General features: G+C 37.3%; 1 protein-coding gene across 4 annotated transcripts in view; it reads left to right on the top strand.

Moving 5' to 3' along the window:
* The window catches only part of SPPL2A (signal peptide peptidase like 2A), a 61114-nt gene extending 50860 nt beyond the window's left edge, over window positions 1-10254 (top strand). For all 4 annotated transcript variants that reach the window (XM_047766359.1, XM_047766360.1, XM_047766361.1 and 1 more), the window contains 3 exons: window positions 105-179; window positions 1531-1691; window positions 9948-10254. In XM_047766359.1, the coding sequence (XP_047622315.1) occupies window positions 105-179; window positions 1531-1691; window positions 9948-10022 (311 nt within the window). In that variant the 3' untranslated portion in view covers window positions 10023-10254. The remainder of the gene's footprint in view (window positions 1-104; window positions 180-1530; window positions 1692-9947) is intronic.
* The last annotated feature ends 15001 nt before the right edge of the window (window positions 10255-25255 follow it).

Here is a 25255-nt window from a genome sequence, read left to right on the forward strand (position 1 = left end):
AAATTCAGATTAAATACCATTCAGCATACACTATTGCCATAGTTAACAGATGCATTTATGTTGCTGTTGTTGCTTCAAGAAAATAACGTGAGGTGTTTTTTTAGGCCTATTGATTGCATACTGTAGAAGATTTGATGTTCAGACTGGTTCTTCTATATACTATGTTTCCTCCACAATTGGTAATTTTTTGTTTTTTCTTTTTATTATATTGAACTGTATTGCCTGTAGGGAAAGGTCTGAAAACAAGGAGTCCTGAATTCTAATTCTTCCCTATTAATTAAGACATGTTTTTTTTCCATCAAAAGAGATATGTATACTTTACTACCTATATTACAAGGTTTTTGAGGTTCAAAAAGGAAATTATATGAAAAAGAAAAACATTAGGTTCTGTACATAAAACGTGTACTAGAGCACATGGCACATAAGTTGTCAATAAATTATATAATTGCAGATTTTTAAAATACTATATAGTAATTACATATTAACATAAATCAATTTATGGCACAATAGCATCTCACCTGGGATAGCAGAGGTAGTTGTCACTTATCCTTTTATTTCTATTATTGAGAACAGACAAATTTTACTACTTCTGAGCATAACAAATAGTTATCTCAAAGTTTATATATCAAAGTTCTTTATTCTTAGGCAAATGGCCTGCACCAGAGCCATTTAGATAGCCATTTAGATACTGTTCTAAGAATGTCAGTTCTGCTGTATAACTTTGGGACACTTACTTAACTTCCCTGGCCCTCCATTGCTTCATTTATAAATTGAGAAGGTGGACTGCACTATCTGTAAAGGCCCTCCTAGCTCCAATACTCTGAGATCCTATGTTCATAATGAAACTCTGAGTCATTAATAAAGATTGGGGAGTTCCTATTGTGGCTCATCAGGTTAAGAACCCAACATAGTCTCTGTGAGGATGTGGGTTCGATCCCTGGCCTCACCCAGTGGGTTAAGGATCCAGCATTGCCACAAGCTGCAGTGTAGGTCGCAGATGTGGCTCGAATCCTGTGTTCCTGTGGCTGTGGTGTAGGCCAGCAACTGCAGCTCCTATTCAACCCCTAGCCTAGGAATTTCCATATGCCGTGGGTATGACCCTAAAAAGAAAGAAAAGATCAAATGACATTTGATATGTACTTGTTGAAGAAGACAAAGAAGTATATACTCATTATTAGGAAGATTTTTTTAAAAGCAGCTGTTAGTACCTACAGGCACCAATTTTAGTTATCTGAAATGTGGAACAACTCAACATCCTTAATAGTGACAGATTATTGAGATTTTCTTGAATTATTATCTTTATCGATGATTAATGATAAGGGTAATTATAATGGAAATACTAACCAGTTTCCAGAATTTTCAAAAGCTCTGTCTTTTCTAACTACTGTCTTGGAAAATAATGAAATTTTGAAAAGAAATCATAGGGCAAAAACATCCTCAGAAATAGCTAAAAACAGTACTTCAGTGAGGGAGTTAAAATCCACCCTTGATAACATGTAGAAATGACTAACGCTTGATATTTTCTTGTAGCCTATGCTGTTGGCATGATACTTACATTTGTTGTTCTGGTGCTGATGAAAAAGGGGCAACCTGCTCTCCTCTATTTAGTACCCTGCACACTAATTACTGCCTCAGTTGTTGCTTGGAGACGTAAGGAAATGAAAAAGTTCTGGAAAGGTAGCGGCTATGAGGTATGTGCTTATATTTTGGTTACCAAGTTATCTATGACTCTCTCTGCCTAATTTTGATTGGGAACTGCTTATATATATATCAAAGCTTTTACATGCCAAAAAGTTGCCTTGAATCTGTCAGAATGTCCTAAGTTTTTTCCACTACTGCATCCTTATTGTTCACCTGCTGCATCATCAAATCCTCTCCCCACTGCAATCTGATGCCAAAATTCTGATGACTTAGGATAAAACTACCAAGAAGCAATGGGAGGGTGTCAGGGAAAATCAATACAGCATTTCGACATGAGTTTTCAGAAGCCACACAAAAATCATCTTCATGAAAAGTAAAACCCATGTTTAAGTACTAAATTTTAATACTGACATTAGCTATCCATAGTAAGTGTCCTGAGGTTTTGCAGATAAGTATACTCTCTACAGCATCTAAATTGGCATCTAAATGAAAGAGGGCACTCATTTCAGATTTAAATGAATGAAGATGGACCTTTCTGTAAAATTCCTAGAACAGAGAGAATCTGGATACCAGAATCTATCACGTTTGGGTTTGTTCTTCATTAAAGTTAAACCTCTTTCTTCTTTTCCTAAATATTCTTGGCATTCCAGTAAAGTTTGTTTGTTTGCGTTGAAACTGAGGAAGGTTGGGAAACAGTAGCCTGTTGAGGTCAGGGTCATGGCATTGATCCCTCCATGAGGCAGTTAGCTCTGCTTTGCCCTGTTACAACAAACTACCCTCCATCATCCACCCTCATGCATGCGTGTCAGTGGTCACATGAAACAAAAATAGAGATACTTTGGGTGGGTGGCTGCAATTCTGTTAGTCAGTAAACAGTTCAAAGTTCATATCCACCTTGTGGTTGGTCGTAGTGTCATCTTTATTTGACAAGAGGTGATTAACATTTTAAGTTAGACTACTATAATTGAAAAAAACACCAGCATAGAATTCTTCAGGGTAAATCTCATAATTTCTTTGAGGTTAGGATAAAATAATAAAATTTACCTTTCCTTTTTCACAATGCCATTGTCTCAACTTGTATTTAGACACATAACATTAGTTTATGGCTATAAAGGCCTTGACTAATCTAGTAAGATAGCTTGTAACTTTTCCATGAAGAGGACACCCACATGGAGTTTTTTATCTTACAAATTTTTAAAAATAAAAGTATGTCATGTAACACATTCTAATACTAGTTTTTCAAAGTCACATCCCAAGAAGTGTTCTTTACACGAGGTTCAAATGGCAATAAATAATCATCTATCAATTATCACCTTAAATGTCAATGGACTGAACGCCCCAATCAAAAGACACAGAGTGGCTGAGTGGATAAAAAGGCAAAAACCTTCAATATGCTGCCTACAAGAAACTCACCTTAGGCCAAGTAGTGTTCTTTGTCATCATTTAAAAAAAATAATTTTCTATTTATTCATTTTACAAATGTGTATTGAGCAGTAGTTTGAGCAGGTAGTATTTTAACTAACCTTTTGAAGGTTAGAGTCTAGTGGAGAATATAGATAGAGTCACTAACAATAAAGTGTGATAAATGTGTTAGTTATGGCAGGGTGTCATGAAACCTAAAAGTGGGACACAGTGCTTATGGTTTTGAGACAGAGGTGATTTGGGGAAGGAAGCCTTCCTAAAGAATGTTAAGTTTATATTGAGACTTTAAGACTGAGCTGTGTGTTCCATATTGAGAGAACCATGACTTCAAAGGCTCAGAGGGAAGAGCATGACAGATTTGGGAACCAAAGAAAATTTAGAATGGCCGACAAATTGTATGAGAATAAGGGAGCTATAGGAAATGAAAACTGGAAAAGGATGCAAGGGAAAGAGCCTGTAGGGTCCTGAAAGATGTTAAAGAGCTTAGATTATATCCTAGGAACATTGGAGACCATTTAAGAGTTTTAAGAAATCTAGAAAATGGATTGAAGGAGGGAGCAAAACTTTATACAGCTATAACTATTAGAAGCAATAGTAGCCAGAAATAGCAAGGTAGTGAGAGTGGGAGAAGTGAACAAAGTCAAGAGAAATTTAGAGGCATAATTAATGCAATCTGGTGATAGATTCAGTGTAGGAATGGATTCCAAGGTTTCTGACTTAAATAACTACATGGGTATATGGTGAGACCATTCACTGGAATTAAGAAGGGCAACAGATTTGAGGGATAAGATGATGAATTCAATGTTGGACATTTCAAAATACCTATGGGACCACCAGGGAGAGATAAATAACTAATAAGCAGTTGAGTAAACATCCCCTGATGTGCAGGAGACAGATCTAGCTAGAGTCAGAAATTAGGGAGTATCACTAACAAACTCAGTGAGTGAGGAAGAATGTAGACAGAGAAGAAAAGACTCAGGACAGAACTGTGACTGCAAGGTTTCTACTTTTAGGGGCACCTATTACCTAATTATGAGGTAAATCAGGACAAGGAGGACAAGCAGCATGGGGAAACGTTGTTTAGGTTTGGTGTTAAATCTTTATTGAAGTTAGAGTTTAAATTTGAGACTATTGGTGGGTGAACATGGTACTATCTTACAGATTTAAATATGTCTGCTCTTATTTTTATCACCGAAATTTTATTTTTGCTTGCAAATTTTTCCTTTCCCTTTAATCCAGCTTTAAGGTTGGAGTGTTTTATTATAGCACCGTTGCTCCTTTCTCTCTCCATGATGTTTATTGAGGAAAAAGGGGACGGTATGTAAGGAGAGAATTCAACCAAGGGAGGCATTTATATTCCCTATGAATAAATGCTCTCCCCTGGACCATCCAAGTTTCATTCTTAGAAATCGTGACCTTGAAAGAAATGATACTGCTTTATAGCAGCTACCTATAAAGGAAAAAGATTCCTGCAAATGTATCATTGCAGCTGGACGTAAAGCCATAGTAAATTACCCAGAAGGGCAGACTCCAGGGCCTTCACCACAAAACGTAGAAGTTAAATAAGACAGTTTATTGTAGGAAAATACATTTAAAAGTGTCTGAAAAGATAGGACAATTTTAGTGATAAACTTCTCACTTTTGTAGTGTGGTAATAATTTTATTAGGTTAAGACATTTAGAATATAAAATACCACATACTAATAAAAATCATGGAGTCTGGTGCCAGACTGCCTAAGTTTGAATTCTGATTTTGTTTATTATTAGCCATGTGAACTTAGGCAAGGTGCTTAGCTTCTTGGTGCCTCTTATTTCCTCCGATGTAAAATGGGATAATAATCAACCTACTTTAGAAGGTTGTTGTAGTAGCTGCAAGTTGCTTAATTATAGTATTAGGAACATCACTAGTGCTATAAATGTATTTGCTATATTTGTAAGAATTGGGGTTTTTTGTTTTGGTTTATTAGTTGGTTTGGTCATTTCTTTTTTCCTTCCTTCCTTCCTTCCTTCCTTCCTTCCTTCCTTCCTTCCTTCCTTCCTTCCTTTCTTTCTTTCTTTCTTTCTTTCTTTCTTTCTTTCTTTCTTTCTTTCTTTTTATGGCCGCACCTACAGCATATGGAAGTTCCCAAGCTATAGGTCAAATAGGAGCTACAGCTGCTGGCCTACGCCACACTCTGGAAAATACCAGATCTGAGCCACAGCTTGCAGCAGGTCCGGATCCTTAACCCACTGAGCGAGGCTGGGGATTAAACCCACATCCTCATGGATACTAGTCGGGTTCTTAACCCGCTGAGCCACAATGGGAATTCCTGATCATTACTTTTCAGTTCATTAACTAGATTTCCATTTTCCTGGTTTGGATATTAAACTTTCAGTCTTTGTTAAGTCCAGTTCTTTTAACTACTTATTTGTAAAAGGCCATCACAAGCCTCAGAGAAAAAGATTTTGTTAAAATAAACATGGTCATTTTCCCACTGTGCACAAAATTTTAAAATACTAAGAATGTACATTTGCTGAAATTTTAGGCAGCTAATTGCAGAATAATATAAGCTGCTACCAGCAGGGAGTCTATTTTTCCAGAAAACTAACATATTTAAAAGTTATAAGATGTAATGCCCTCTGTTAATATGAAGAAGAAAACCTCTCATTCCTTTTGTCCAACCTTTAAAGTCCAACTTAATTTAGCTCAAATGTTGTCATTTGTGAGAGCCAGTATATTATTGGCTTTAGCAGTAGTTCTGGCAAGTTACTTAATCCTGAAGACACTGTCTTTTCTTTCGTAGTTTGGATCTACAGGCTGGTAAGAGAATTTGTAATCTATAGCGGTGGCTTAGCCCAGGGCCTAGAGAGGCAAGGCGACGTTGAAATCAGGTAAGGCTAGGTAGGGGCTTTGAAAGTAGAATGGGAAGCTCAGCAAGCCCGGTAAACTAGAGGGAGACTAAGTATGGACTCAGTATAGGAGGCCAAGAGGGTAAACCCTGAAGACAGCCCTCAGGCAGTTACCAGTTCATCTCTTTGGCTAACAGTGTGATAATCCTTGCCCTCCTCCCCTCCCACCTCCATTATCTCTGTCTCCAGAATATCCCTTATGTAACTCCCAACTCAAAAGCTGCCTTCTCCAAGCAGACATCCAGGAGTTCTCCAACTGAAATTAGGTTCACTTTTCCCCATATTTTTTTTAGACTTTGACTTTAAATACTTTACATCTGTCTTGTCCTGTAGGTATTTATGTATTCCTCCCTCACTTAAATTATTATCTCCTGGGTGTTGGGAACCCACAGTGCTGATAACAGTGTTTTATACACTGCACATTCTATCTGTGTTACTGAAATTCTTCATGCAAAACAAATAGAATGTTCAATCTTTAATCCACTGACCTTTAGTCAATTTTGTGTGTATGTATTAGCTTCCAGATTATGTTTTAGTAGCCTTCATCAGATTACCAAAATTGTTTAAGATATTGTAAAAGGCACTCTTAAAACACTAAACTAGAATTATATCTCTACATTCTTTATACATAAACATTTTTTTGTAAGTGCCAAAAGTTTTTGCTGAAAGAATCAAATATAAAACAAGTAATATAAATTAAAATCAGAGTCTAAGGTGATGGCACATTTGTTTTTTGCTGTTATTATTCGGTTCATTCTAATGCCTGATATTAGAATTGAGTGTAAGAATAGTAGAAAGCAAGACTCTCTCCTGGAGTTTTATAAATGTCGTGGGTAGCCCTGACAGCCTTTTTATGCTGTTTCCAAAGGGCAAATTATTCCTCGTTTGTTGCTATAACTTAGAGACCTCATAGAAATACTTTAATATTTTTACTTGGAGTCCTGCAACCTTCTATAAATTTCTCTGAGCAAAAGAAGTAATGTTGGAGTTCCTGCTCTGGCACAACAGGATCAGTGGCATCTCTGCAGCACTGGGATGCAGGTTCTATCCCCAGCCCAGCACAGTGGGTTGAAGGATCTGACTTTGCCTACTGCCTAGGCCACAGCTATGGCTCAGATCTGATCCCTGGCCTGGGAACTCAATGAGTGGTGGAGCAACCAAAAAAGGGGGAAAAAAAAGAAAATAATATTTTCTATAGGATGTCACTAAACTAATACTAGCTTGGAAACCGTAATTATATATTCCTTTCTATAGCTCAAAGCTACTTACACTGTGGTGTTTTTTTTGTTTTTTTTTTCTTTCTTTTTTGGCTGCCCCATGGCATATGGAAGTTTCCAGGCCAGGGGTCAGATCTAAACTGCAGTTGTGACCTATGCCACAGCTGTGGCCACACCAGATCCTCAGCCCACTGTGCTGTGCCGGGCATCGAACCTGCATCCCAGCACTCCAGAGTGCCACAGTGGAAACTCCTACACTGTGTTTTTTATAAACTATTTTTCTGGAGTGCTTCAAGAATTACAGGTTTTCAGTTTTTTCTTTTCTTTCTTTCTTTCTTTTTTTTTTTTTGATCTTTTTAGGGCCGCACCTGCAGCATATGGCGATTCCCAGGCTAGGGGTCAAATCGGCCTACACCATAGCCACAGCAACAAGGGATCCAAGCTACATCTGCTACCTATACCACAGCTTGAGGCAACACCATAGCCACAGCAACAAGGGATCCAAGCTGCATCTGCGATCTATACCACAGCTCGAGGCAACACCTGATCCTTAACCCACCGAACAAGGCTAGGGATTGAACCAGCCATGGATGCTAGTCAGATTCGTTTACACTAAGCCATGATGGGAACTCCCAGTTTCATTTATTTTCTAATGAGTAGAGAGAAAGTTAAAGTGTTTTTTTCTCCAGAGAGAAAAATTAAGTAGTGGCATAATTACTTTGGCATATAGAACAATGAATAGAAATCATGCCTTTGGGAGAATTTTTTTGTTTCTAATCCTAAATCAGTGGAGTTAGATTTATACAGCAACCTCCAATGGGCTATTTTACTCTGAGTGGGAATTAACTTTTCAGTTTGTTAATATCCAGTAAACACTGGGTTTGTCCTCTGTTAAATGTCACTAGTGCTTCTAATTATTTTTAGAAGTCACAAGCTATAACTGACAAGTCAGAATACAGATACTGAGAACAACTCTGCTGTAGTATCAGCAGCTCTCCAGTTACTGTACTTTAATGAGCATTTTATTAGACAGCTTCTGGAGATTGGTTCACAGCTATCAGTAAGTGCCAGGCTAGCTGACCCAATTTCGGAGGACATCAAGTTTGCTCTTTATATTTCCGTGTTATTTTTATTATTTCATTAGGTTACCATTACCAGGGTTAGCAGATCTTGTGGAAGAAAGAGAGTCCCCACCATCCATTCTTCCAAGGTTGCTTCAGTTCTCTTTCCCCACAGCTCCAACCTCCTAAACCCAGAGCATCTAAATTACTACGAAGAAAGGGGGCCTAAATATATCTCACATGCTTCTTTCCCTCTCTTATTTATATCCTGACTAAAGCAACTCTTCCACAAAACTTTATCTTTTGTGTTACCTGTCTTGATTTGGCTTTTTTTTTTTTTTCTCTCTCTCTTTCCCCCTCCACACAGAAGTACTATGAATATGCAACTACCTTAATCTAGAGGAAATCTTTGGCAAATAGAGGACCTCAAAACTGATTGTTTGGGGGATTGAAATGACTCAGAGCATCAGGTTTGGGTTTTATAAGCTGTCTCTATCACTTGAGACACTTGTCAGCTGAGAGCCTCAGCTCATGTGTTTTCTTTGTCTGGCAAGTCCCAAAACCCTATTCAGAAATTATCCCTCTCTCTACTTCTTCTTGCAAAAACAAAAAACCACAACAACAACAACAACAACAAAAACACTAAAGCTTTTAGAATGAGTTTATAAAAAATAGCAACACTTATCGTGCTTGTCTTCTACTTCTTCGTAAAAGAGAAGGGGAAAAGTGCATCACAATATTTGAGTTTAATGACTAAAAATCTTTGACAGTCTTCAGAAAGACATTAAGTACTTTTTTCTTCTATTTTCAAGTAGTTTTTCCTGAAGAATAGGGTAAAAACACTGAAAACATTCAAGTGGTTCTTTCCTTCATTCCCAAGTATAGAAAGATTTTTATGGGAATATGGGAAGAGCTGAACTGATCATGTGAGAAAAGTTTAATTGGTAATTACTCTAAAAAAGTCTATAGAAAATGTATTCTTGATTTTATTTTCAGATAGCATTTGACCTTTAATACCTTTAGTTTCTTTGTTCTTAATAAAAATTTTTATCATACAGTCTTTTAAAAATTTCATTTATTAGGAGTTCCCTTGTGGTGCAGTGGATTAAGGATCCAGTGTTGTCACTGTAGTGGCCCAGTTTGCTACTATGCTGTGGGTTTGACCCCTAGCCCAGAAACTTCCACAGGCCACATGTATGGCCAAAAAATAAATGTGTGTGTACACACACACACACACACACACACACACACACACATATGTTCATTTATCATTGCTAAATTATCCTAAGGTCAATTCAAGGTATCAGCCACTGTCCCTGACCCAGGGGGTATTCTCACAGTGTTTGTGGAGCCATTTTTAGTTTTTCCACCTCTGGACATGGATACTGCTTGAAATATTGTCCTGGAATAAGCATCAGGAATATCTTGTGATGGAGTTCCCACTGCCATTCAGGGTAGTATTCATACTGAGAGATGGAAATAGTGGAAGATCCAGAGAAAATTAGTCCTGAGTCAAATGATTAGGCTTCCTGAAAAAGTGATTGTCACCTTGAGTGTGTCCCGAGGAGTATGGATATTGAACCCATACATTGTTCCAAAAGAGTGCTTGCTTCTATGGGGTCTTCTCTTTCTTAAAAACTGGAAATCCTTTTGCCAATTGAGAATGCTGGGGGCATGTTGAAAATTTGGATTTCTTAATACCTTTTATTTATGCCTAGATGATGGACCATCTGGACTATGCAACAAATGAAGAAAACCCTGTGACTGCTGGTGAACAGATTGTCCAACAATAGTATTATGTAGACCTGCAATAATATGTTAACTGACAATTTCTACAAATAGAGTTTGACTTTTTAAATTGACTTTTGATTTGACAATCTGAAAAAAATTTTAATGATATGCTTGCAAATATGTATTTTTAAGAACTGGTACTGACAATTATGTGTTAAATAATTGAAATATGTTTGCTTTTAGCTATGTTAAAGTTGTGCCTTCACATTAAATAAAAGCTTATGGTCTGTGTAATTTTCTAGAGGTATTATATACAGTATATTTTTCTAAAAAAAAAAGTTTTGAACCAATCCTGTACTTTTCTTACTGAAAACTGTTTCATTCAACTCTAATGGTAGTTAACAAGTATTTAGAGTTTCTGAGCAGATTTTATTGTAAAGAATTATGCAGATTTTATGCTCTATAAAAATAACTGTTTAAGACCATGCAAGAAAGCAGTTCAGCAACAGAATTTTGGAACTTTTATCACTGTAGAGGTTAAAAATATATAATTGGGGAATATATAAATGTGTATTTTTGTAGCATAGGTTAAAAAAAAAATCCGAAACCTTTTTTTAACTTGAGAACCTAAATTCCTTCAGACTGATATGTATTATATTAGAATATTTCTCCAGATAAAGAGAAACAACATATAGAACTAGTCATTAAAAGGACACAAAAATTGAAATCCAGTTTTCAGTTGGTCTGCCGTTTTCTTGAAGATGGTAGCTTAAATTTCTAAATTAACATTCAATTCCACGATATTTTTGATCTCTGAAGTTTGTTTCTGCTAATGTTGACTTAATGTTTTGTAAAAATTATTTTTCTTATCAAATGATATATTAATACATATGGCTCATTGTTTGAGCATTAACATCTCTAATAATTCCCTCCCTTATCTTTTTTCCAGATTCCCACTCTTCCCACTGTTAACTTGTAAAAATTTGGGAGGAAGATGGTACTAATATACAAAGTATGCTTCAGAGGAAAGAAATGGAAACAAAAGACAGAAAATGGGGTGTTAGTCTCATTTTAATTGCAAGAGTTTGAGTAAATTGTATTAGCTCAAGACACTTGTATTTCTCTTTTCTTCTCTGCCAAATGAGTATGTTAGACCAATTAATCACTCTGGTACCTTCCAACTTGAAAATTTTCTTTCTCTTTCTTTCCTAAAACTCAGATTATGACATTATTCTGGAAGTCATAGGCCAAATTACTTTCATTTTCTTTTATTTTCCCTAAGAAATTCCCAAATGAAAGGTGATTGCAAAGGTAGCAGGATTATATATTTCTCTGTAAATAATGTGTATGTGAACAAATCTATGATTTTTCATTCTTAGGCCAGTTTAACTGATTAAATATAGAGCTAATGCCTTTAAAAATTGATCAGACCTTTATTGTTTGAACTGAATTTGGCATTTGAGGGAATTAGATGTTTTTGATTAATTGCTAACTTGCTGAGTAATTTACAGATAGAGAAGCTCCCTTGACCGTCAGCCCTTCTTTCTCGTTAATACACTTATGGCTTGTTTGGTTTATGGCAAATGACAAATAAGTATCTGACAAGTAGGAGTTCATGTTAATTTTGCCTCCATAATATCCAGTTTGAATTTTTTCCAAAGACTCTAATTTATTTGGCAGCCTGTAATAGAGGGAACAGACTAAGTGCTATATTAAAGCTCCAACTTTATTTTCATTTATAATATCAATAAAATGTTTGCCAAATACAGCTTTTTAAAGTAAAATTATCTTCACTCTCATCCCAGCTTCATGATATTCAAAAGCCTTAACCACATTTTATGAAAAATGTAAAAGAAAATTTTACATCTAGAGATCTGGAACCTTAGTTCTTTGATACAAATTCCATTTTATCCAACCATTTGTTATCAGAAAGATAAAACCGGAGTTCCCGTCGTGGCGCAGTGGTTAATGAATCCAACTAGGAACCATGAGGTTGCGGGTTCGGTCCCTGCCCTTGCTCAGTGGGTTAACGATCTGGCGTTGCCGTGAGCTGTGGTGTAGGTTGCAGACTCGGCTCGGAGCCCGCGTTGCTGTGGCTCTGGTGTAGGCCGGTAGCTACAGCTCCGATTCAACCCCTCGCCTGGGAACCTCCATATGCCGCGGGAGCGGCCCAAGAAATAGCAACAACAACAACAACAACAACAACAAAAGACAAAAAGACAAAAAAAAAATAGATAAAACCTTATTTTACCTTGCTATTTCAATCTTACTGATTTAATAAAAATAAGAAATAAGTGAAATTCATTAAGTTTCTCCATCTTCAGTGTCAACTTTATATTGTACTTGAGCAATCCTTCTAGCAGCCAAGCTGAAAATATTTATAGAAATTACAATAAAGTGCAGAAATATTTTATTTGGGGAATCAAAATATGAACAAAGGATAGGGGAGGTGAAAATTTGGTTTTAGAAGACTATCTTTTCTTCTTTTGCCTTCTCACCACCAATAACTTTAAGGGGAAGAGAAGTTTGGTTTTTTTCCCTAAATATGTCTTGAAACCCCTAAGATGTATTGTATCAGATCACTTACTGCAAAAAAAAAAAAAAAAATACTTCTTAGATATTGTCTATGAACATTTTTGTAGCTTATCAAACAGAAATTATTAAGTATCTCAAATTGTAGATGGTTTTTACTTGAGTTTATTGCAGCAAAAATAAATATGAGGTTTGTGGGGAAAGACTTTGATATTCTAATATGTTTCCTTATAGTTTGTAGTTTTTTTAGATGAGCAATACCTTATTAGTAGACTCAGTAATTTATTTCTCTTTTGAAGGAAGAAAATTTTAACCCATCTGCTATTGGCATTCATTGATTTTAGTCACATTTTCATAGAGATTTTGGCAAAATGGTACATTTATAGTAAATACAAATGAGCTTCCAGTTTTCCTCTGCTCTTTTAATGTCTGCCTTGTGTATAAGCAAAAATTATTTTTGTATTTGACTAAAAAATATTTGAACAAATGTATTTAAGCTTGGTCTCTAAAACTGCAATCTGTTCTTAGCCAATGAGATTTTAAAAACAGGCATTTTCAGACTAGTGGATTGTACCACTTTGAAAGGCTTTTTATTTCCCCATTAACAAGGAAAAAAGTTGAATTTATTCAGGATGATGCAGAGTAAGTAATTTTACAGTTTAAAAAAAATCTGTTTACCTCAGAGGTTATTCTAAAGGGTAGGGGAGGATAATGAAATTAAAATCCTGAACAAAAAAAAAATCACTTTATGCTTCCTAAAAGATAGATACTCTGTAAATTCAAGAGATCTGAATCAAATTACTTAACCTTTTAGAATTTGCTTTTTTGTTTGGTTTTTTGTTGTTGTTGTTGTTGTTTTGCTTTTTTAGGGCTGCATTCACACTCGCGGCTCGAAGCATAGAGCGGTTCCTAGGCTAGGGGTCAAATCAGAGCTGTAGCTGCCAGCCTATGCCACAGCCTCAGCAATGCAGGATCGGAGAGGTATCTGCAACCTGCACCACAGCTCATGGCAACACCGGACTCTGAACCCACTGAGCAAGGACAGGGATCAAACCTGCATCCTCTTGGATGCTAATCAGATTTGTTAACCGCTGAGCCACAACTGGAACTCCACCCTTTTTTTTTTTCTTTGTCTTTTTTTTTTTTTGTCTTTTTGCCATTTCTTGGGCTGCTCCCGTGGCATATGGAGGTTCCCAGGCGAGGGGTCTAATCGGAGTTATAGCCACCAGCCTACGCCAGAGCCACAGCAACGCAGGATCCGAGCCGCGTCTGCGACCTACACCACAGCTCATGGCAACGCCGGATCCTTAACCCACTGAGCAAGGCCAGGGATAGAACCCGAAACCTCATGGTTCCTAGTCGCATTCGTTAACCACTGCGCCACGACGGGAACTCCGAGGAACTCCACCCTTTTGAAATTTGGAAGAAATTGTGTAGTGTCCATGATTTGGATTACTGAATTTTCAGAATAAATGAAATGATTGACAAGAGTAATATATAGGCCATATTACAGTGAAGATTATATATGTAAATTTCCTTGTATAATGTTTCCATACTTGAGGATAGCTTTTGTATCTGAGAAAATGATCACTGGAGGGAAAAATTTTAAAACTTTTAGAATTGTCTCACATTATTGGCAGTTAAATAGCAACTAAAGGAAAAAATGTAGAATATTTAACATCATCATGTGTTTCTTTGATTAGTCATAAAAAGTATTGTAAAGAACTTATTTTCCTTTGGAATATGTTTTTTCTTTTTATTTCTTTTTGTGTGTGTGTGTGTGTGTGTGTCCAAAGTTTATATGGATAATGTGCAGGATTTTCTCCAATTAGACAAGTCAATGTAAATTAGGTGGTTTTTGCCTGTTTTATACCTTCTGTGGTATCTTGATCAAATGAGAACCTTTTAAAAATACATGATTGCATTTTTACTTTTTGATAAAACTCTGAGTGTGGAAGTCTTCTAACACTTCCGTATATTAGTGTAAACTAGTACTTTTATAACACTACTAAGCTTTATTTTTTTAATGGGACATGATTTAAAGTTTTTAATTTTTTTGAAGTGTTAATCTGGCAGTGCTTTAAAATTCTTTCATTATGTGCTGATACTGACAAGAAAAACAGGGTTTTTTTTAATGTATTGAATTCACTATGGTATTCAATAAATTCTATTTTGAAATAAAATTTGAGTTTGTTTTATTTTAAATGATGAAAAATAATTGAAAATGAACTAAAGGGCTAGTAGATCATGTTCACATAAGGTAAACTGGTAGTAATCACTTATGAAGTTGAATAGTTCTTTTAAGTCTGACAAATAATCCATACAAGCTAGATTCCATAAATGTCATTTACTGGAAACATATCGATACATGGAACCCTTTAATGAATATTTATTGAATTGATGTATGTGTAGACTTTTTTTAACCAGGAAATTACCCTCCCTCTTATGATGAACATCCCTGATATTTGCAGCTTTGCTGATATTGTTCTTACAAATTACTAAGATCTTGCTGCCATTGTCCCGTCTTTTTAAACTCAGATATAGATGGCCCACTTATGCATCTGTAGTGTGTCTGTCTTGACCACACATTGAGGAAGTCTTGTTCCCTCTATGCCCTACTGCAAAGGAACATTGTTTCATCCACAGGCTGATATACTTGGAAAGAGTAGCTGTCTCTTGGAAGAGAGGGGGTAAGATGGCTGGAGCACAGGGGTGAGAAGGAGACATTTTTCACTATGTTATTGTACCTTTTACATTTTCCATCTATGATGATGGAAGAATATGAAAAATATTTAACCAAGATGTCACATGTTTTGTCTTTAAATAAAATTAATTCATGTTCTCTGTAAATTATATTTATTAGCTTGAAATTCAGTTTGTTTCACTAGAAAATAGGAGTAGGAGTAAATTTTATAAGGTCATTCCCATTTCTATAATCCAATAAAGACTCCAGAATCTAGATCAGAAGTTCTCAACTTTACATTTCTCATAACCCTTAACCAAATGACCCACAACAAATTAAAAATAAAGCAAAAGTATGGAGTTCTCTTGTGGCTCAGCAGGTTAAGGATCTGGTGTCATTGCTGCCACTAGGGTTGCTGCTGTGGCACGGTTTTGATCCCTGGCCCAGGAACTTCCACCTGTAGCAGGTATTGAAACTGGACAGAGCTCTGTGGGACTCCTGGAAGCAAGAGCCTTCCTGTGTCCCCCATTTCTTATTCTCAGGAAATGGGCCTCGTTCAACCACTATGACCCTCCCTAAGCTCCTCGAGACAGGTTCAGACAGTTGCTGATGAGAGAAGAGAAGGGATTCAAAGACAAGGGAGGAACAGTCAAGGACAGCTTAGAGTCCTTCCTTGTCCTCTTCCCTGGCTTAATTGCACCCTAATCACAATCGCCTGAAAACTAAAGATGAGGCACCTTGAGCACAATTGCTTGTGGGTTTAAGATTATTAACACATGATGTTTTTCAGGAAATTTCCTAGCATGTTCTCATCTCTGATCAATAATAGGCCCTTTCCGTGAGTATTGTTATTCTAGGCAATAACCCAGAAAACCAGCATCATGATCATACCGACATCTCCTGACTCCAGCTTTGATGACTAAGATTCCCCCAAAGAAAGAAGAATGCATGTTTGTCCCAGTCCTGAAACATATCTGAAAACCTGTTTTTCTCCTTTTTACTATAAAACTCCTCACAATTCTTTCTAATGGAGGCACCACCTTTAGGGCATTAGCCTACTGTGAACTTCCTTTGCCTGGCAAAATGATAGAGCTATTTTTTTCTACTTTACCCAAAACTCTGTCTCTGTTTCAATTCGGCACCAGCAGACAGAGGCCGAATTCCAGCAACAGTGTGGCCAAAAAAAAACCCAAAAAAGCAAAAGTAAAAATAATGTATCACTGAAAAGCATTAACCATTGAAAACGATGACTAATTTTAAGTAACACTAATGATAACAAAGTGTCCTTCCTAAAAATTTTGGAAATTTCAACTGCCTGTATATGAGGTCTTAGAATAGACAATTTGCACTTGCAACAATAGCCAGACTTGCAGAATTCCTGGAAAGAACTCTGCAAACTGGTAAGGTACTAATTCTTAAGAGCTTTCTTAGGAGGTGGGTATATAGCTCTTAACTTTAGCTGAAAATGAAAGTCTATGGTTTGGCATGTCATTCGGTTAAAAATGACTTTCCAACTTAGATCACAGGGTCACTTCTCTAGATAAGTGGGAAAGGTATCTACTGGAGTCTAAGTAATAATTACCTTAATAGGTTCTGCTAGCTATGGAAAATCAAGTAATTTTTTTTACAAATGAAAAGTGCTTTATCCAAAAATTTATTATTTGTGTTTGGAACACTTTTCAGTTGAAGCCTCATTTATTTTCTCTACAAAGTCTACTCCAGTCCTTTCAGTGCAGAGAAGTAAAATAGACAAATACAAGTGCCAAGTCCTCTCCATATTCTTCCAAATGTCTCTGAATGGTCCTAGTGCTCACCATCCTCACTGCCACTAACTCAGTGTAATTCATCTGTACTGAAACAGACTTCCCATTGGTCTTCCAGATGGTAATTTTGCTATCAATCCCCCTTGGAAGGGGGATATCACAGCCAGTGATCTTTCCAAGATGGAAATCTAATCATGCAATTCAAGTGCTTAACAAAAAATTAATAGCAACAAATTTGTGTAAGAATAATCTAGATTCCTTAAGCCCTAGTGACTACTTTAGTCTCTGTTCCTTTCTAACTTAATCTCCCATTATTTTCCTCGCCTTCATTCCTGCCCCCTCACACTCTTCCTAGGAATCTCTTCTGTGCATGGTGTCCCACCTTGCACATGCACTCATCCCTATAGGTCCTTTAAATCTCAGTTTAGGTGTCACTGTTTGGAATGGAAAGAGATAAATGTGGAAAGAGCAAATGCAGACAATTCCTTTATGGAATTTTATTATAAAAAGAGAAATGGGATCAAGGAATAAGTTTAGAATTGGGGTAGAGGTATTGACAAGGAAGAAATAGCAGCATTTTTTAATGTTGATGGGGATCCAGTAAAGGGTTTGCTTTTTTTTCTTCTTCTTCTTCTTTTTATGGCCTTGCCCACGGGCATATGCAGGTCCCCAGACTACAGGTTGAATCGGAGCTACAGATGCTGGCCGCAGCCGCAGCCACAGCCACAGCCATGCCAGATCCAAGCCAAATCTGCAACCTACACCACCGCTCATGGCAATGCCAGACCCTTAACCCACTGAGCAAGGCCAGGGATCAAATGCAACATCATGGTTCCTAGTCGGATTCATTTACGCTGCACCACGATGGGAACTCCAAGGGGGCCGTTTTGATGACGTAGGAAAGAGATTGGAGAACTAACTAAATGTATTTCCTTAAGAAGGCCTGAGGTGATGGGATCTGGTGCCCAAGTGGAAAAATTAGCACTAGGTAGGAATATAGAGGGTTCGTCTCCAGGAACTGGAATGTAGGTAGTGTATGTGAATAGAGATGAAAAATAGGGAGATAGATGTGACAGGTGTGAGGTTGGGAAATTCTATTTTGATTGTTTTTATATCCTGTCAGTGAAGTGCTAATCAGATCATCAGCTGAAAGTCAGTTTCAGGAGGAGATGAAAATTAAAAAAAAAATTATCTTTAAAAAGGGAGAATGATTGGTAAGGGGACAGGTTCTCAGTGTGTGGTCCCAGATTCAGTAACAGCATCACTTGGGAACTTGCTAAAAATGCAAAACTTGGGACCCAGACCTGAATCAGAAACTTCAAGCCTGGGATACAGCAATCTGGTTTTTAACTACATTTACTGGGGAGATTGACTTTTTTGCATGCTAAAATTTGAGACCCAGTGTATCAGATTCACCTGGGAACTGAGCCCCAGTCCCAGATTTTCTAATTCCCCAGTCTGGGGTGGAACCCAACCAAGAATTTCCATTTCTAACAATGTCCCAGGTGAAGTGGGTACTGTGGCCTGATTTTCACATTTTGAGAACTACTGATCTAGGGGAACATAGTATGATATAGTTGCATCAAGGGCTCATAACGAGGCCTGTGACCTTACGTTTAAATTGGCCTTTCTGTTTGTGTGTGTATATGTATGTGTGTGTATTTCCTCAGCCATTTTTAGTTATACAGGTGTAGTATTGAATTGAACTTGGGCTGTGCTTTCGTCAAGCAAATCCAAGAAAGCAATAGAGGAGCAAAGGAATTAGGATGGGTGTGATTAGGATTTAGAAGTAAACACAACTTTTTCTTTTTCCAAATTCCATTTTTGTGTGTTATAGCTTAGAAACTTTCCTCAGAGGGAAGGTGATATTTAGTTTTCTGCTCATGTTTAAGATTGAGAGAATAAAAATCCAGTTGGACATTCTGAGCATGTATATGGGCTTATTAAATGTGAGGGACATTGTATGTTAACCTGGTTTTGCTGCCGGGAGACCCCAATATCAGTATATTTAAATATGTTCTCTTGGGCTGATCAGATTCCTTAGAAAAATGTCTTCCAAATCTTGTGGAGTCATGTGGTTGAGAAAGTGTTGAAGTGTCAGCATTCTACATGTAAACATTCACTCAGACACCATTTTCAGTGTGTTACCCAGGCTTGCTCTCAGTTGTACGTGGTATCATCCAGGCCAGAAACCCCTGCGTTACTCTCTCCAATGAACAAATGTCCAGTTTTATGCTAGTCATGGAAGGAAATTTGCTTACATGAAGTAGAAGAGGAGATTTGTGGCTCTTCGTGAATGATAGGATTAGAAAATAACGATTTTGGGGAAAAAAAAAAAAAAAAAAGGAGTTCCTGTCGTGGCTCAGTGGTTAACGAATCCAACTAGGAGCCATGAGGTTTCGGGTTCGATCCCTGGCCTTGCTCAGTGGGTTAAGGATCCGGTGTTGCCATGAGCTGTGGTGTAGTTCGCAGACAAGACTCAGATCCCGAGTTGCTGTGGCTCTGGCGTAGGCCAGCAGCTACAGCTCCAATTCGACTCCTAGCCTGGGAACCTCCATATGCCACAGGTGCAGCCCTAAAAAGACAAAAAAAAAAAAAAAAAAGAAAAAGAAAAAAGAAAGAAAGAAAGAAAGTAATGATTTTGTAATCCCAAATGAAATAATTGATTTAGGAAACAATCATCAGTGTATAAAACCTTTGGTGAGAGAAGGGTTTAAGCTCTAGGCACCTGAAATCACTGATAAATCTTAGCATTACTACAGGTGGGACAACCAGACATTGTAGGCCTTTCAATAAGTAAAAAGCAACATAAAGTGTTCTTGCAAAAAAAGATAACCTGAAATCTTATCAAATCTAGAGCAGGAACTTCCAACTGTGGGAAATATGAAGGATGAAGGAAGAAGGTAAATGACATTCGAGGAAGCAAACGTGCAAATACAGGATATACACCATTCTTAAGGATAACTGAATTGGTTCTTGTAATAAGCAATAGCATAGGGGAAAAATGTATGGAAGGAGGGGCTGCTCTAAATTAAAAGGCATGACACCCAAAATCCCTGTGTGGACCTTGTTTGGATCCCAATTCAATAAACCAACTGGGAAAATTTGGTTACGAACCAATATAAAACAGTACTAAATAATTATTGTTTATTTCTTTAGATGTGATAATGGCATTATGCCCATTTTTTAACAGATGTGTCTTGAAATATAGAGAAGAAAAATGACATGATGTCTATGATTTACTTAAAAATAAGTCAGCTTCAGAGTTTCCTGTCATGGCGCAACAAATAGGACTAGGAGCCATGAGGTTGCGGGTTCGATACCTGACCTTGCTCAGTGGGTTAACAACCTGGCGTTGCTGTGGCTGTGGCGTAGGCCCGACCAGTAGCTCTGATTAGACCCCTAGCCTGGGAACCTCCATATGCTGTGGGTGCAGCCCTAAAAAGACAATAAAAAAAAAAAAATTCAGCTTCAGCTAAGAAAATAAGAAAAAAAGGATAAAAGAACAGATAAAGTAAATTGGAGTAAAATCTTTATAATCATTAAATCTAGGTGATGGGTGTTTTTTTTTCTACTCTTGTATATGCATGGAAGTTTTAATTAAGTGTCTTTGAAGACTTGTTTTATGGAGTTTTTCACAAGGGAGTAATTTATCACCTTTCATGTGCATCTCTCCTTATGTTTTTATTCTTTTCTTCAGCTATACATTTATAATTTAGTATTAAGCACTTATTTTGTATTTAAATAGTATTCAAAACACAGAGCCAATTAATCTGATTAATAGCTGGTTGCTTGGTTGTTTTACGTTTACATGTTTTAGTTTTACTCTGAGTATTAGGTATATTGTAATTGGCTTTTATGATCTTCAAGTATATTAGGTTAAGATTAGCTACCTGAATGTTGTCCCCTTTGAGATTAGCTACCTGTTATCCCTCTGAAGATGAAAATCTCTTAAGAAAGTGAGGCAAGTGTATACATACTCATACACATAAACAAACATATGTACTTATGAGAATTCCATTTTAATGCCATTTAACTTGCATTTTAGAACCTTCCTGAGATAACCTTATAATGTTAAAATCTTAATAAACTGCTATTAAGTTAGGAGATATGTATTAGCAATGTTAATACATAGTAGAAATAATGATATCTAGTAACAGAAAATCAGATTTTTTTTGAGATCTCTTTTTTTTTTTTCCGTCTTTTTGCCATTTCTTGGGCTGCTCCCGCGGCATATGGGAGGTTCCCAGGCTAGGGGTCGAATCGGAGCTGTAGCCACCAGCCTATGCCAGAGCCACAGCAACGCAGGATCCAAGCCGCGTCTGCGACCTACACCACAGCTCATGGCAACGCCGGATCCTTAACCCACTGAGCAAGGGCAGGGATCGAACCCACAACCTCATGGTTCCTAGTCAGATTCGTTAACCACTGAGCCACAATGGGAACTCCCTGAGATCTCTTTTTTCACTTGTTGTCAATATCTTCTTTTTTTTTTTCTTTTGGTGGGGAGAGTTGAAGGAAAAAAGAACAGCTTTACTGCTTTGCTAGGCAAAAAGGGACACAGTAGACTTGCACCTCAAAACTGTGTCCCCCCCAGCATCCTATTTAAAGAAAACATTTTTTTAGCGATCCAGAATCATTATCAGAGCAAACAGCTTAAGTGTCAAACTAGGTAATCAGCTTTAAATAGAATTATATTTTTATACATCTTACTGCTTGAATTTGCTCAAAAACATTGGTGTGCCACTAGAAATGAATAACAATTCACAACTAAAACCACCTATGAGTAATTTAAAATTGAACATGAAAACTAAAATCTACAGTAGACTATCACTGACACCAAAATCTCTTATGTGGGAATTCACATTTTGTCTCAGTGGAAATGAAACCAACTAGTATCCATGAGGACATGTATTTAAGCAGTTGGAGCTTCAGTTCGACCCTTAGCCTGGGAATTTCCACATGCCCCAGGTGCCCTAAAAAGCAAATAAATCACTTGTGTATAACTTAACTGTTGATCTCCCAGTTTTATGTGATCATCTCTACCTCAGACTGAAATTTAGAGATTATTTTTTTACATTAACTTCATCAGTTGTTTGTTTTTTTCACCTTCTCAAGAAGTGTAATCAAAAGATTTAGGGATGGATATGCCATAAAAATTAGTTTTAGGAAATTATTATTGTTTATCATAGTTTGACGCATTCCATCTTAGACCCATCCAAATTCCCTGTCCAGCCAGAGTAACCCATTCATTATACATTCACATGTGCTTCAGAGAAGTTCTTGTAGTTTCAGAAGTTTCAGGAACAACATTCTTTATCAACACAAAGGTTTTTTTTGGGGGGAGGGGGGTTGCCTTTTTTTCTTTTTTTTTTTTTTCTTAGTGCCTAACCAGAGGCATATGGAGATTCCCAGGCTAGGAGTTGAATCAGAGCTACAGCTGCTGGCCTATGCCACAGCCACAGCAATTTGGGATCCAAGCCACGTCTGTGACATACACCACAGCTCACGGCAATGCCGGATCCTTAATGCACTGAGCAAGGCCAGGGATTGAACCCGAATCCTTGAGGATCCTAGTCAGGTCTGCTAACTGCTAAGCTAAGAAAGGAATTCCAACACAAAAGATTTTGCTAAATTCAAAGGGAAATTTCTCTCTATGGTTACTTTGTTCTAGCTTTTACCCAAATCTGGTCAATTGGGGCACAGTTTTAAAACTTTAGGAAGAAATTTTTTCTTTAAAAATAAAACAGGGTCAGAGTTCCTGCTGTGGTGCAGTGGGTTAGGAATCCGACTGTAGCATCTCAGGTCACTGTGGAGGCATGGGGTCTATTCCTGCCCTCGGGTAGTGGGGTAAAGGATCCAGAGTAGATTGCACCTGTGGCTCTGATTCAGTCACTGGCTAGGGAACTTCCATATGCCAGGGGCACTGCCATAAATTAAAAACTAAATAAATAAAATTATCTAGGGCCAAAGAAAAAGTTTATAAAAATGTTTATTACTTGTATTACTTGCATAATGTATAATTGAGTGTCATATTTGCATACAGCATAATTGAAGAATTTTTATTTTCATTCTCTCAATTATTCAAGAAGTATTTATTGAATACTTTTGATATCCAGGCACTGTACTAAGCTATTGGGATTAGAGATTAATATTTGAAATATTCCAGGTATTTTTTGTGCCATTTTATAAGCTTTTCTCCTGCAAACCAGGTTAATACTTTTGAAAGAATGCCTAAGAAAGAAAATCCATTAATTCTCAATCCAAAGTACAGCAAAATTTGTTGAAACTGGTTTAATCACTCTGCTTATACAAAGAATTTGCCAAACATTTATGAGGGTGTAATTTTAAATGACAGGGGGACACTTTACATAAAATAGACATTGTATATATTGGCTCTCTTTTTAATTTTTTGACATGTATTCAATTATCATTGTTTTAATGTTGGCCACTGTTCAGTTATGATACCGTATCCCTTTCTTAGTTGCCCAGGGACTTAACATTGGTGGCAATTCCATTCAGGGAGAAGTCAGAGTATAATTATGTGAAAAAAATCACATAAGCCAAATATTTGAACCTAGTGAAGTAAAGAAAGATCTTTGGTTAGCTGATTAAACAGCTTGAGGGGAAGATTTTGTGAAAGACTGAATCATATATAATCAGTTCTCTATTATTAGTGACAGATTTCTCAGTTGTGTTTTACTGTCACAAGAGGTAATATAGCGTAAGAGTTAAGGATATAAACTCTGGAATTAAGACTATTTTGCTTAAAACCTTGCTTCTGCCCTGTGCCTCAGTTTCCTCCTCTGTGCAATAGAAATGATGATAATAGCATACAGTTCTCAGAGTTCAGAGGACTTATGTCAATACTTGTTGAATAAGTAGAACAATACTTGGCAGATAAAAATCATTCAATAAATTCTAGCTATTCAATGTAAGGAAGTAAGGACTATGCTTTCCAGTAGTTTTCCTATGGAGACTGCTTTTGCTTATCTGAATGTAAACCTCTATACATTATTTGTATGGACGTCAAAGTTTGTGAAACATGTTTTAAATACCTGTGGGAAGTCATAAAATCTGGCTAGTGTCAGAGATAGTCATCATTCATAAACTGTACTACTCACTGGTTGTTTTAGATATAACTTACAATTAGAGCATTCTAAAAATATATTTTCTAAGTTAAAATTAACCCTCTTCATTATTATAGCAGTCCGCTAATATTTAAAAGGTTGCTTGGAGTTCCCGTCTTGGCACAGTGGAATCAAATCCGACTAGGAATCATTCGGTTGCGAGTTTGATCCCTGGCCTCGCTCAGTGGGTTAAGGATCCAGCATTGCCGTGAGCTGTGGTGTAGGTTGAAGACTCAGCTTGGGTCTGGCACTGCTCAGATCTGGCATTGCTGCAGCTCTGGTAGGCGGGCAGCAACAGCTCTGATTAGACCCCTAGCCAGGGAACCTCCATATGCCATGGGTGCGGCCTTAAAAAGACAAAAGACAAAAAAGAAAAGAAAATGGTTGTTTTACAATTGCTGTATCCCTACTGCAACTGTTTTTGAGTTTGTTTGTTTATTTATTTATTTATTTATGCATTTTAGGGCCCCACATGCAGCATACAGAAGTTCCCAACCCAGGGGTCAAACCAGAGCTACAGCGAAGGCCTACCCACAGCCACAAGGGATCCCAGTGGAGTCTGCGACCTACACCACAGCTCACAGCGCTGGATTCCTTTTTTTTTTTTTTTAAATGATTTTTCCCCCCATTATAGCTGGTCCACAGTGTTCTGTAAATTTTCTACTGTTCACCAAGGTGACCCAGTCACACATACATATATACATTCTTTTCTCGCACATTATCATGCTCCATGCTAAGTGACTAGATATAGTTCCCAGTGCTAAACAGCAGGAGCCCATTGCTGATCCATTCCAAAGGCAATAGTTTGCATCTTAACCCACTGAGGAGGCCAGGGATCAGACCGCATCCTTCTGGTTATTTCTAGCCAGGTTCTCTACTGCTGCGCCACAATGGGAACTCCTGTTGTTGAGTTAAAAATCAACAAAACGTGCTTCCGAAAGTTTCTAAATGTAAATGCAACACTGCGTATTGCATATATTTGTTAACAAATGTAAGGACAAATACAAAGACGAAATTGTGGGCTAATCACTGACAGTTTTAGGATTGCCCGAATTTTTGTTTTTTTAAAATCCTAATTCTCCTCTCTACAATTTGGGGGGTGGGGTGGGGCGTGAGGGCGGGGAGGAGAGCTCTGAGAGGGAGAGAGGATGATAGAACATCACAGAGGGTCAGACGGAAGAGAGGAA

This window comes from Phacochoerus africanus, chromosome 2 (genome assembly GCF_016906955.1).
Source record: "Phacochoerus africanus isolate WHEZ1 chromosome 2, ROS_Pafr_v1, whole genome shotgun sequence".
Classification (NCBI taxonomy): domain Eukaryota; kingdom Metazoa; phylum Chordata; class Mammalia; order Artiodactyla; family Suidae; genus Phacochoerus; species Phacochoerus africanus.